General features: G+C 40.2%; 1 protein-coding gene across 2 annotated transcripts in view; it reads right to left on the reverse strand.

Annotated features, from left to right (window-relative positions):
• Nucleotides 1–14,050, reverse strand: part of RMDN3 (regulator of microtubule dynamics 3) — a 42,970-nt gene that overhangs the window by 5,023 nt on the left and 23,897 nt on the right. The window contains exons 7-11 of one of the 2 annotated variants that reach the window (XM_069804395.1): nt 9,117–9,192; nt 8,220–8,297; nt 5,869–5,967; nt 3,862–3,915; nt 1,402–1,482 (exon numbers count right to left, since the gene is read on the reverse strand). In XM_069804395.1, coding sequence (XP_069660496.1) covers nt 1,402–1,482; nt 3,862–3,915; nt 5,869–5,967; nt 8,220–8,297; nt 9,117–9,192 — 388 coding nt within the window. Of the gene's footprint in view, nt 1–1,389; nt 1,483–3,861; nt 3,916–5,868; nt 5,968–8,219; nt 8,298–9,116; nt 9,193–14,050 lie in introns of both variants that reach the window. The other variant, XM_069804394.1, reaches the window with a different exon arrangement.

The following is a 14,050-nucleotide window of genomic DNA, read 5'->3' on the forward strand; positions in this document are numbered from 1 at the left end:
TAAACTCTTATGCCTCCAACACATATATTTCTTGTTCTTTCAGAAAAAAATCATCTTCTATTTATCAGACATACCATTCTAACTCTGTCTAGAGAGATTTCCAACCAGCATACAGTGAGGAAGCTCCTCATCAGGCACAGTTAGGATATTTCCTTCTGCAAGAAGGGAATAAATCCTGCTCCATGCCCTGGTTTCCCCAGATTTGGCAGCAGCCGGTGGCCAAGTGATTTATGCAATACTGGACAGTGCCCTGCAGGTGGTAGCACAGGCAAGCCAGCTCCTTGCCAGATGGTTTGCCCAGATCTCTTGCATACTTGTGGTCTGAATCTCAGCAGAATACTTTTGCTACAGCAACTTAAAAACTAACGATGGCCTTAAAAACAGAGTGGCATGAAAATGCTGCGTATTTCTATGATTCTGCCTTCCACCCAGAATGTTTATTCCATCAGACTAAGGCTGAAACTGTAGAGCTAGAGGACCTTGCTTACATTGCTTCACTTGCGTTTTTCACGATGATGCAAATAACATCAGATTAATATTAAAAGCTGATGTGTTTTTATTCAGTTTCTAACTGGCAGTAATTTGAGGGCGCCATCTATACAGTTTCTGCTTAACAGTAAAAGTGCAAAGGAAAGGAAAGTGCAAAAGAGCTCCCAGCTGGGGAACACTGCCAGATGGTAGTTTCTAAAATGCAGTACAGTCTGCTCTACAAAACCCTGTAAAAGTAATAAAAGAGCTGAAATATCCTAGATATGAAAAAAAAAAAAAAAAAAAAGGCAAAAAAAGCCGGGCAGCACACACAAACTTCTGAATGGCTCAGCACAATCAGCTCCAGCCTGGGGGAGCTTAGGAGCTAACTTGGCACAAGAGTCCAATGTTGGCTGCTCCTCCAAAGCTACACAGGTAATTAGAAGAGGTAATACAGTGCTCCAGCCCTAGGACAACCGCTCAGCTCAGGTGGCCCCATCTGAATTGCGCTGGCCATGCATGATAGTGCCCAGACGAATAAACCTTCCCCAGAAATGGTCTACTGGGAAGGGTACTGCAGTTGCTCAGCGGTTCTGCAGAAATTCCAGCTTATGAGCGGCAGTGCTGAATACATGCTGTGCATTCAAATGTGTCTGTAACCTAACCCTGCAAGTAACACAGTATTTGCGTGGTGGTGTGCTGGACTTCTAAGCCTGTATCAGACATACTCTCGACTTTTTAATATTTGTCATTATTTTGCTGAATTGCTTTAGGCATTTGGATAACAGGTTCCAAGAGGAGAAAAGAGTTCACACTAAGGAAAAGACTTTAAAACCTGGGCTTACAAGCTGGAACATCTTTTAGAAAACAATTTTATCTCTGTAGCCATTTTATCTCTGCTCATCATCAATGTGTGCTTACTGAGACTGCTACCTCTTTTGTATTAGCTGGCAGCTCTGAAGCAAGATTCATCCAGAGAACAGCTGCAGAGTTGTTCCCCAGGTCCCTGTAACACTGTGAAGAAAAAATGACAATATGAGAAGAGTTAAACAGGAAAAAATAGGCAGCAAATGTAACTGAGCAATTGTGAACCCTGGCAACTGATAAAAAGAGCTATTTCTACCTCTTAACCATTTGCACAGCGTAGTTTCAGGCTTCTGACACTTCCTGCAGTATCCTTCATTCACAAAGCATTATAATCACCATCAGATTATGGAATACTAGATTTCCTTTTTTTTCATTTTTGTGTTGGGTTTTTTTGTTTGTTTTGGGCAAGGAGATTGGTTTTTCAGTTGGAAATTTTAAGGTGTCCCTGTGGTTTTCACCATTTTCGAAACTATTTTTATTTCCATTTAGCCACTATTCCTCACACCTCTTTCATCATAAAACCTCTATACCGAGAGCACATCATCTTATGAAGCTTACATTCCCTAGGCTGTTAAAAATTAGGTTCAACTGCAAGCACTGTAACATCCAATATTTACAGGTCTCTCAGGTTTCACAACAGGTGTGAAATATTCTACATCGTGAACTCTTCTCCAATAGCAGAGAAACAGTCATCCCTCTGTGTAATAGGAAGGTTTTCAGTGCCTAGAGAGTCACAGAGGCATTTGGGGACTATGAAACAAGCATGGTAAAAGGAAGTGGCTGCTAAAAAAAAACAAACATCAGCAATGCAGTTAATCATTGTTGTAATTGCCATGAAAAGCCAACATTCAGTTAGGATAAGGATGACAGTTAAAACTCCTGCAGGGCTATTACTTCAGACTCTGAAATGTCACTGCACAGTATGTGCATGTGTGTATTTTGGTGGTTTTCCTGTGTCATCGGATAGTTCTGAAAGAGAACTATCTGTTCTGCTGTGAGCACTGTCAAATTTCTGCATCTGGTGAATCCAAAACAGATGGAGTCATGGACATCCTTGAAGCCTTTAAAAACCCTGTGTCCCTGCATATCAGTCAAAAATGTCAGAAGATGACTATAAAACACAATTCTTTTTTCCTTTGAAATTTGACCCATCAGAGTCCTATCTCCTTCAAAATAATTAGATAATAATTGCACTTTTTAAATTTTGTGATTAAGTATGTGATCCAAAGTGACAGAGCCTGGGATTAGGAAAAAAAAACCCGAAACAAAATCAAACAGATGCAACTAGTCCTATTAAACTCTATGGTAATTTGTGTTTGCAGAGTATTTCTGAAGCTCAGTCACATCTGCCAGACATGGGGTGAACTATTAGCCCAATAAAAACCTATCAGATTACACACAATGAAACCCAAATTTTTATATCAACTCTGAAAATCTGTTCAGGTTAAGACTTGCAAGGATTTGCTGCTGCAACTTCGCTGGAAATAAGTTCCAAGTCTTCCATTCTTCACTCTATACAAGACATTTAGGGGTGATTTTGAATTTGCATGAATGCTGGCTATATTTACAAGCAGAGAAAGAAGCAATTAAGAGCACATTCATCATGGTACATAAGCAGCCAGAAACAAAAGGCTAGCTGATTTACAAATACATAGCTGATTTAACCTAATAGGCTCATGACTAAACACACAGAGTGAGTTGCAATGTATCAGAGACAAAGTCCAGCTGGTGTGAAGGCTACTCCTCCTCTGCTATCACCTTCATTTTCCTTCAACAAGATGCTTATTGTGAAATAAATTCTGCACCTAGGTTCCAGTAATAATGTACTCCAGACCAAGCAGATCCTACGACTTGCACGCTACCCTGATAAAATTCACAGTCTTTGGGACACTGGGAATTCAGGAATTTCACAGAGAATGACTATAGCTACTCTTTGCTACACCCACTCTGGCTAATATTTCTAAAGCTACTTGGGCTTTAAATATTTCTAGGCTCCAACTGGAGGTTGTAGGAATTAAGCAGCAATTTTAACACTTAAGAGTTCAAAACCAATTATTCCCTCAATGCAAACAAAGATCTTTGGAGCTCCAGCTCCATGCACTCATGGTGTATTTAATCATCACTCAAGACTCCCATCTGTATTGGTAAAATAGAGACATACTTTATCCTTTACTTTTCTCGATGATTCTCTTTCTGTACACACCACAGAAATCCATGGTGGTGGTGGGATTAAACCTCCAGCCTGTGGTTTACAAGTACTGCTTTATATAGAATTTGATCTGTTAAAAAACAAGGAGGATGCTCCACTGGATGACTCAAAGGCAAAATCCTCCCTGAATTTTAATGCCTCTGCGCTAGATAATTTGGCCTTTTTTAGAAATGTGATCATCTTATAAAATCTTGCTTCTGCATGGAGTAATTTACACATGCTTAGCACTTTACAGACAAAGACAATTTTTTAATACAAATATTTCTTATCCTAGAAGCATATGACTGAACGAAAGAAAGCAACAAGTGACTAGTTACCTTGGCAATGTATACTCTTCCTGCTTTGGAAAATCCTGGGCTCAGTTCCTCAACCTACAAAGAACAGAGGGGAGGGTGGGACAGGCTGAGAGAAGCAGATATTAGGATATGCAAAGGACACAGTTAATGCTTACATCAGGCTTACTGCATCTCTTAAAAAGAAAAGAAAAAAAAAAGATGACTAAGCCCTACTTTTGTAAATACATAGATCAGTGTCAGAATTTCTCATAGGCTTGCCTGGCTGGGTTAGGAAAGTCCTCAGGTTCTCATAAAGTGCCTGTGACTCAATGAACAACATTCATACTCTCACTTAACGTCAGCATCATGGAAGAATGGTGAGGTGAAGTTGAGCACTCAGAAGCAAAGGGAAACTCGGAACCAGCTTGACGACCTCCTCCTGAACATGTGCGTGCACTATTTTTAACCTCCTTGCCCATTCAATCTCATCCACTGGGGCTTCTCCTGAATATGCTGGTGCCAAACCTCAGGAATATTCCCCCAATTTTTTATCTTCTCCTTCCCGGCTACTAATTCCCAGTTTCCTAGTTACTCACATCCCTCTGCCTTCTTCCATTCATCTCAGTTATAGTCATCACTCTCCAACCAACTTTGTTCCAGTATGTTCCTATGACAAACCCTTGGATCGACCCGTATCCCAGTTGCATTCAAACTCCCCAACATGCTCCACCAAGATGCCTGAGCCCAGGCCTCAGAAGAAGCACTGAGAGCACAACACAGACAATGTTCCTCCTCTTAATTCTGTTGTCTGGCCTTAGACCTAGTTCAGCTTGTGACTAACCCAGAGCTGCAATTTGCCGGAAGATTTCCATTCCCCTGAAGCATGCCAACTGTGGCTGAAAGCTGAAACAGACTCTGCTGAGCACATGGGAAGCGCACTTGTTCAGGGGATAATTAGCTTCCAGAGGAACTTTTTTGTGTCCTTTTAAAATTCTCTCTGTATTTGACCAAAGTTAAACCTCAGAAAAATGCAAGTTCCTGTTTCAAACCACAGCACCACTCTAACTTATCAATAAAAGCAATAAGCTATTTTTCTCTCTAATGAAAAGAAACAAAACACTTTGCCTCAAACTTATGTCTGAAATGATTTAACCACTTTGGTTGAAAAGTGCATTGCATAGGGCAGGTACCTATCACAAACTTCCCTCTCAACCAACTACATTTTGGCAAAATTATAAGAAATTGAAGTAAGTATGCTATTCCCTGGCACTCTGCAGAACTGGTGGCCCAATCTATGAGTTATAAAGTGGTAGGGCAATTTGTTTCTGTAACACTTCATCAGATGTACTTAAGAGTAGTTCTCACAGGCACAGCCAAAGACAGCCTGTTTAACTCATTCATCTTGTGCAGACCCTTGCAACAAGAGCTATATGCTCAAACATGCAACTCAAGCCATGTCTTAAATCAACAATGGGAGGACAAAAAAAAAAAAGCCATTCAGAGGGTACGATTCTTATAACATAGGAAGTACTTGTAAGAATTTCTTTCTAGAAATACATAAGCAATGTGCCCCTGAAACCTTAAAGTAGTTGCCTTCAAAAGTCTGAAATGGAGAAGTTTGACCTAATAAAATACTCTGAGAGAAATTAAAATGACAGAATGTATCTACACAAGCATTCCCAGGGATGTGCTCAAACAGATCTCAGAGACCCTGAAAGAGTACAGACCATATGTATTTAGTACCAAGTAATGAATCACTCCACTATGCAGCTTTTAAAAGGAAAACCAAAACCCTTAAAAACAATTCTGAACACTTTGGGTCTAGTTCTGACATCTTCAAAATCACGTTCTTCTGACTGGCTGTTCTGTAACAGAGGCTCCAAAATTTTTGCTTTCACCAGCTTTTTCTTCCACAGGTTCTAGTCAATGGAGCTGTATCATGGAGTGCTTGGGGAGTGGTGAGTTTAAGCAGAATGCAAGTACTCCAATTCCACAATTGTGATTGTATTTGTCAGGTTAGTGATTCCCTTGCTTATCAGATTTCATTACCCGTAAGAAGTTTTGCAGTGCATCCTGTACAGTGGCTGTAGGAGGGGCTTCAAACAAAGCAGAAGCAGTCTTTTTTTCTAGCCATCCCAGGTTGGAAACCTGCAGAGACAGTAAGATGAAACTGTCAAACCCACTAGAGACACAGCATATGTAAAAGTATACAGACAAGGAATTATCCAGTTTCTTGTAGCTGGCTTGTGCACCTGGGAGAAAGCAAAGATCTTGGTAGTGTCAGCAGATTCTGGAGGAGTATCCACGTCTGGCCACAGAATTAAACGTGATTTGCTTTTCCTTGTCCCGGGTCAGCTTTTGCAGTTCCATACATCAGCTGCCACATGCATAATGCTCAAAGTAAGATTTGTCTCTACAACTGAATATTACAGTGTGTGTGGTCTGAAATCCCAAACCGTTGTATTGCAACCATACCAGTTCCTGGCAGTTCCCACCTATGCATCAGAGCAAATGCACATATGGAGCCCTCCTGGCTTAAATCTTGTACAAGAACACATCCTCACCATACAAAGATCCCTTGAAAGAGGCAGGCTAAAGCCTTCCCACCAACAGACAGTCACATTTTGAGAAACAGGTAGCTATTATAATTATTTCATAAAATCTTATTCTCCCAGCACCTCTCTCATAAGAAACGCCCTGAAATTTCAATGGGGGAAAGGATGCATAGGACCGTAACTTCTGATATCTTCTTTGTTTAATACCATTTAATTCTGATAATGCAGAATAGCAGAAGCACTAACATATTTCTACATACATCTGTTTTCGTTTCATAGCTTCAGCAGCATTAAGAGCAGTAAGGCTGAGTAGAAAATCCACAACAGAATAAAGAGCTAGGAGCTCCCACTAGTTTAGCTCACTGTTTCTCTGTAATTACCAGTGTCAATTATCTCAGCTACAATCTCTGCAATGTGACTTCAATTTTGACAGCAGCAAAGCACTTTCAAATTGTATAAACTGAAAAGTAGATAGTTACTGCAAACTCTTATTTCTTTTTATAGGCACTAAATCTGATGTATGGTGTTTGACTCCAAGCTTTTCCCTGTCAAGAAATATAAAGCAGCCGGCACACTGCTTCTAATACCTCCAATACTTTGTGCAGCAAGGGCAGAGGAAACACATGCAAAAGATTATACAGATATACTGTGTGCAGAAGCTCTTGCCAGCCCTGAAATGCCCTTGATCGCATCCATATGTGCTTAAAGAATCGAAGGTAGTTTGTTTTTACTGAGTAGAGCATGGGGAACAGCAAGCTAGTTTGCAGCTAGTGCTTTTCCTAATCCATTCTTTGCCATTTCACCTCCCATGCCGCCTGCAGTGACTAAAAAACTAAGTCTGGAGCCCCAAACCCTCCAGATCTCCAACTCAGAGCAGTTCAGAAATAACACTTTTAGCAAACAGCTTCCCTCTGCGAAAGAGGCAAAAACCAGGGGAAAAATGAAGAGCAGAATAGTGGCAATAAATAAATGAAACAGCAAAGACCCCAACAGCTTTTACTCTATTGCACAGAGGTTCACCAAGTACTTTTAAAGCCTTTTGTTGATCTGGGGACAAAAGTATTACAATAGCAAGAGCAAATGACATTGCCAATACAAAACCGCACTCTTAATGATTTTAAAAACTTCGGTGTGTCTTCAATACCACTAACCTTTCTCTATCTTCTCCTGGCCTTTGATTGTTAGCACAGAGCAACACGCTGAAAATGGGCTCAGCCAGCACTTGTCCTGATCACCACCTCCGTGTTTCTGTAGTCCCTCTCTTGCTACGAACTTACATAAACTCTTATTAAAAACCTGTACCATTTCAAATCTAGTGCTTTGAGTGGTAACACCAGTATGAAGGTACACATTTCAGGTTTCATAGGAAGAAGACAAGAGGGAGATGGACTGCCTAAGACTTCTCAATTACAGTTAAGAAAACAACTTAGATGGAAAGCTGAGAGATTCTGAATGACACTGTGTCCTGGCAAGCAATAGTTGCAATAGTGCTTTTATAAAAGCATTGAGGTGCTACATGTACAAGAACATGAGCTTTTACATCATGAGAGGTTTCTGAATGCAATGCATTTACAGTACTGATCAGAGAAGTGTTTTTCCTGGCACTGTTTCAGAATTGAAATGAAGAGTTTCTAGATCCCCTGCAAGTGCAACTTTTAAACTACTTCTTCAGGCAACTAGGACATTTCCATGCCTGTCCTTTCTGATACAGTATCTGAGTTCAGCAATTAAAGTGTCCTCAGTCCTTAATGGCTGGTGGTTTGAATCCACCTATCTTTCATTCAAACAGGGAATTAAAATCCAAGGAGGAAGAAAACAGCAATAAGTAGCAATAAACTATTTTACCTGGTAACACCACCTGCCCAAAAGATAGTAAGACTGCGGATCCTCTGGTTTCAGTTCAATTGCTTTATCAATGTGTTCCTATGGAAAATCACGACCAACACATATCACATTTTTGTTATAAGCAAATACAATATCCACAAAAGCAGATGAACAAATATGGAAAGAGGAAAGGAAGAAGTCCACAATTTAAGTGAAAGTGATCAATAAAATTACAGCTACAAAGAGATGTCAAACTTTCTTAAAATGGTTTCAGTGAACACAGAAAAACAGCATTTTATCAGCCTCAGAGACAAGAATCACTACACACAAAAAAATGAAGCTGCCCTTCAGTTTATTCTACCACCTTTTCAGAGCTTTGACATAATCAACTTACTGGTGATGTCAATAGCTGACAAGGTAATAATTATATGTGGCCTGTTCTGTAGTAACTGTTCCAGGTGCATCCTCTTACCGTGTAACATCCCCACTGTGGATGAAAGGCAAATAAAGGAGTCTGAGGCAGACTAAGTCCTTTTTGAAAAATAACTGCTTTGCTTTTAGGGAGGGTGCAAGCATGCTCACAGGCAGTTACTGAAGAAGAGTTGGTGCTGTATCCTATTACCACATGGTAGTTTCACGTTTCAAGTTCTTAGTCTCATCATATACATAAATTTTATTTGCAAGACTTTTCTTCTTCTTCTTTTTTCTGAGATTATAGTGTACAAAAGTGTAGAGCCATACCAGTCACCCTCATGACATGTCGCTGGAATCACCATCCTCAGCCCAAACCACCCACTCATAGCATCTCTTTAAGACCTATCCCTTCCCTAATAAGAGCTGGAGCCAATTTTCCTAACTTACTACTATAGAAATAAGTAGAAATACTTACACAAAAACCAGCATGTCTATTCTACTCACCTTAAAAACATATCCAGTTTGAATGCGCTTCTGAATACTCTCATGTTCTGATAACTGCCCGCAAAGAATAGCATACCTACACAGAGGAGACATTTGCATGAAATCAAACCTTTTAAAATACACATTCATATTCTGTTGACATCTTCAGAAGTAAAATATATAGGCACATTAAAGCTTCACAACTTACTGGGGAAAAACAAGGAATACTCTATACCTTTTACAGGGAAGAGACATACACAGTAAAAATGTAGGTATTAGCTTGAAGGATGCTGGCAAGTCAACAGGAGTGGATTGATGTGACACGAAAGTTCATTGCACTGATGGCTGGAAAGCCTTCCTTCTACATAAACACTTCTACACCCTAAATTTCTTCACTTGGCAGCAAAACTGCATCAAAACACAGAGCAATGAGGAGTAAACGCTACTGCAGCAAGAGCCAGAACTACGAAAAGCTCTAATTAACTAAGGTGCGCAGCAATCTTCCATACACAACACTCAACCTATAGCACAGCAGTTGTCTACTTCAAGGGAAAACACTGAAAACCTACCTATATCCTGCAGCCCGACACAGCCACCAAACTTGGGAAACAAAATAACGCATTTTCAGCGGTGCCAGTGCAAAGCCATTTAGTTTTGTCTAGTAAGAGATGGCAAATTTTGACCCTGAGAAGCACAGTACTTAGCAAAATTAGTTATTTCATGGGCTGTGAACGTTAAGGAAGGTTCATTACCCATGGATCTGCACCTTCCCATCTCACCTCCCCGCACCACAGTGGTTCAAACCCCCTCCCTCCCTGCATTGCTTCCCAAGAAACAACAAATCGTAGAGGTGTGCAAGGGCACTGCTGTTCAACAGAGCAGGGGAACTGAAGTTTCAGCTGGGCCGATTCGGTCTTTGACCTCTGCCATCCCACTTCGGGGAGAGTTGTGGGAATGGAAGAGGCTTCCCCCCTCTTCTCTCAGTTTGGTTCAAAAAATAAAGCTGAAAAGAAGAAAGATGTAAGTAAGCCTCCCTTGAGATTTCTTTTACTACATCCACATCCCAGTGTTGCTGGATACTGTGTCCCATCTCACCACACGATATCCCAAAGCATCCCTGGTGATAGTTAACTACAACAGATGTTCGTGCAGGAATTTGTCAGAAGACTTTTGAATCTCCAAGTACACTTTCTTCAGTGTACTTCTTCACGGAAAAAAAACACAAAACATTTCACACCTCATTGCTCTTGCCTGAACTAAGTTTTCAATGTGTAAGTTACAATACAAAGAAGTTGCATTTTCTGAATATTTACAAGTTTTGCCATTAAATCTCATTCCTTTAACATGTTAATTCTCTTGTGAAACACTCTGGTTCAGTTCTAAAATTCTTGTTTTTCATGATAATGGAAAAGATTACCAGATCAATGTCTTGATTGGGTAAAATCCTTTTCCCCCAGTTGAAAAAGTTCACAGCTGCACTGCCATAACCTGTCACGTGCAGACGATGAAGTAAGTGTTATGACGATCTCTTCCAGTTTGTTTCACAACAAACATCAGCCGGTGCTAAACATCCCCAACCACAACATGACTAGGGTTTAGAAATACAAGCCAATAAAAGGCTTATTTTCTAAGATCACAAGATAAAATATTCCTGTACAATAAATCTTGTAGTCTGTAGCCCTGTCTAATGTACAGGAACTTGCCAGAATATAGCTCCTATAACCCTACTATTTAGGCTCCCAAATATGTGGGCAGGCATTAAATACAATTAGGTCAAGTTTAAAGTTTTGCAACAAAACAGGGAAACACCGTGCCTTTTTAAAGTGGAAGCTAAAACGCTGCATAACCTCACTTTATACTACCCTGTCCTTCCCCAGGGAAAGCCTAACGAGCCCCTTCAAAGCAGCAATAAATCCCATGGGACACTAAGCTAGTTCAGTCTGATCCCTCCACCAACAATCATATAAACGTCAAGTGGTGTGCTATGCAGTTGTCAAGAAATATAAATACCAGATATTTTTTAATAGCCTGGTGAAATGTTACATAAAATAAGCATTAAATAATAGTCTTATCTTTGTGTCATGAAATAAACTTTAAAAAAAAAAAGGTAAGAGGTGCCTGAACTGTTGGGGTTTCTTTGGGGTTTTTTTTTTTTTCCACTGCAGTCCCAAAAAAAGACAACTCTAGCTGACCCAGCTTTGCTGGTCTCAGCCCTTTGCATGAACCTTCCCTTTCATCTTGTGCCTCGACGTTCAGGGCCACCGGCCTGTTGGTGATTTTCATATGCAAGGCTTTGCAGTTCTGAGATTTTAGGCTCCGGAGGTCTTCAGATCCCAACTTCCCTTCCTCACTCAGCAGCACCAATATGGTTTTCTGCTTTTATCTCTTTTGCTTGTTTAGCCTGGCTTCTTGGAGCTATTTATTCTACTTCATTTTGTGAAATGCCTTGGGATGAATGTCACAAGAGGCACCATTGAGTTGCAGGAGGACTGACTAGCAGTAATAGGATAGATTAAAAATAATGAGTTAGGGAAGGGGATTTTCATCTTCTGTAAACAACATGTAACCTCTGAAGCACTGTTCAGATCGATATCTCAGCAGTTACCGAAACCTTATACTATGATATTGCTTGACTAATTATTAACCAGAACTACTCATTAAGCTGCTGACACTGGTCAAACTGCAAGTTCCCATAGGAATCTCATCTCAGTAAGGATTTCCCCATTTATTAGAAAATAAACTCTGTGGAAGCAGATACTACCAGTTAAGAGAGAGCGTCTTAAGCATTCCAGCTTAAATCCCCCAGCTCAGAACACACAGCTTTGAAGAAACTTCATTTTCAATGCTGCACTCTGGCTGACTCCCACCAAAGCAGGACTTTTCGGCCTCTGAACACAAAACACACAGCTCTGCGCAGCCCAGCACCTCCAGCTCCACGGCCAGGGGGGTTTGCCAACCCAAATACATCTCTTATCTCTTTTAACTGTTTCAAAGACCCGCTAGCTGAGTGTGCCAGTGCTCCTTTCTGCATAAGACAATCAGTAAATTAAAAAGAAACGGAGAGGCAAAGAGGAATAAAAGGAGGAGGGGAGAGAAGTGAAGACAAGCAGCTATTTTGGAGCCAACTGATAAAAGTGAAATAGAGTGTTTTATATTGCCAAAGATGAGTCAAACACAAAAGTCTGACCACTGACAACAGCACGAAGACATGAAAGTTCTTTCCTTTTATTGACATCAAAATTTGCTTCATAAGTCGTTAACTAATTTTTCATCACAACACCCAACAAATTAATGAGCTAGAATATATTCCTATTCAAATCAGCATTAGCTGTGAACTGAATATCTCAAGGCTAGCCTGTAAAAATTGTTCAGTGCCATTCAAGCAGCATTGCTAGTGAATCAAGAGAGATGTTTTATCACACACAGACAAGGAGATAAAAATCCTTGTCAGGGCTCAACTTTCAGTTACCAGAGTCAGATCGAAGCTAGAAGGATAACCCCCTTTCCAATCAAGTTCATAATTTGGAGAAACAGAGTTCCAAAATATACATCTTGATAAAGAATTTAGAAGTCTTCCCAGTATTTTATCAGCATTAGCAGTTTTTCACCTTCCTATGCACCAAATAGATATATATTAGTCTCTTCACTTGAGTAAGGGAAGGAGACAGATAATTAGCATGCAGGTATTTAGACTGCCAAACACCAAAAATGAAAGTAATCATTAATTTAGGAATAAGTATCTTGGAAGAGACAGCAGAATTCCCACTGACTTAACCTGAAATTAATGACCGGCTGGTCATAAAGAGTTTGGAAAAAAAACTTTGGCTTTTCTAAGGGGAGACAAGATTGGAAGAAAAAATGAGGAAGGCAGAGGCACTCCTCTAGGCTTGTCTGCACAGAGAGCTCAGCGAGGAGGTTGGGGTGTAAATTCACAAAGCATCAGTTAAGCTGAATTAATTCCCCATTTGGATATACTTAGTGATGCCATACTGCAGTTGCACAACCAGAAGATGCCCCTTCCTTACAGGCCATGAACATCCATACAGGAGGGTTTCTATACTCTCTATGTACAACCTAGTTTCTGCATTAACTCTCCAGCGCACCAGTCCCAAGTCTAAGTTTGGCTTTGCCCTACCAGCAGCGGAAGTCTATGAGCTGTCTGCCAGTTGAGTTATAATAAACGTTGGTTTACTTTGTAGAAAGCCATGTCACTGCTGTGTTCACTGCTGGCCATACATCTTCCCAGATAGAGGAGTTCATTAAGAGCCTTGCTGGCTTGACATGGGAGATAAAAGCCCAGTTTGAGGCCTAAAATAGCCAAGATATATGCAAAGATAGCAAATCTATATGTATGGACTAGTTGAAAAGGGTACTTGAAAATGATAGATTTCTAGCGTACATGCTGAGCACAACAAATCATGTTCTTGATTAAAGCAACACTAATTTTCTACTGTCACTGTCTCAATTTTCTATGTGGGTTAAAATTTTATACATGTATTTTCACACAAAGGGATCACATAAAAAACTGAAGTGATGAACATTGGCTTCATCCCTGTTCTAACTCACAAAAGTACTTATAGCTGCTCTTAAATTGTAAAAAAAATAATCAAGTATGTATACAGGAACACTTTTCAGGATGCTTTCCACCACTCCTCCAATAAAGTTTCATTTAATAAATTCTGAAAATCAGCCACTGCCCAACGAGTTTTGAGACATCAAACATTTTAGCCTTCAAATGATCCACACCGGTTACCATATGCATGTTATTCACAACTTTTTGAATAGTTAATAGGTAAAGATGAAGTCCTCTTTGCATGCACATGTAATTATACAGCTTTGTTGTACAGGGCTTGCTGTTTGTGCTAAGCAATGCTTCATCCACCCAGGGTTTGCTCTGGCTCTGTGTTTCAGAAGCCTGACATTTCCTTACAGCAGAAAATTCTTGTTTGCACATC

Source organism: Haliaeetus albicilla, chromosome 16 (assembly GCF_947461875.1).
Source record: "Haliaeetus albicilla chromosome 16, bHalAlb1.1, whole genome shotgun sequence".
In the NCBI taxonomy this organism is placed as follows: domain Eukaryota; kingdom Metazoa; phylum Chordata; class Aves; order Accipitriformes; family Accipitridae; genus Haliaeetus; species Haliaeetus albicilla.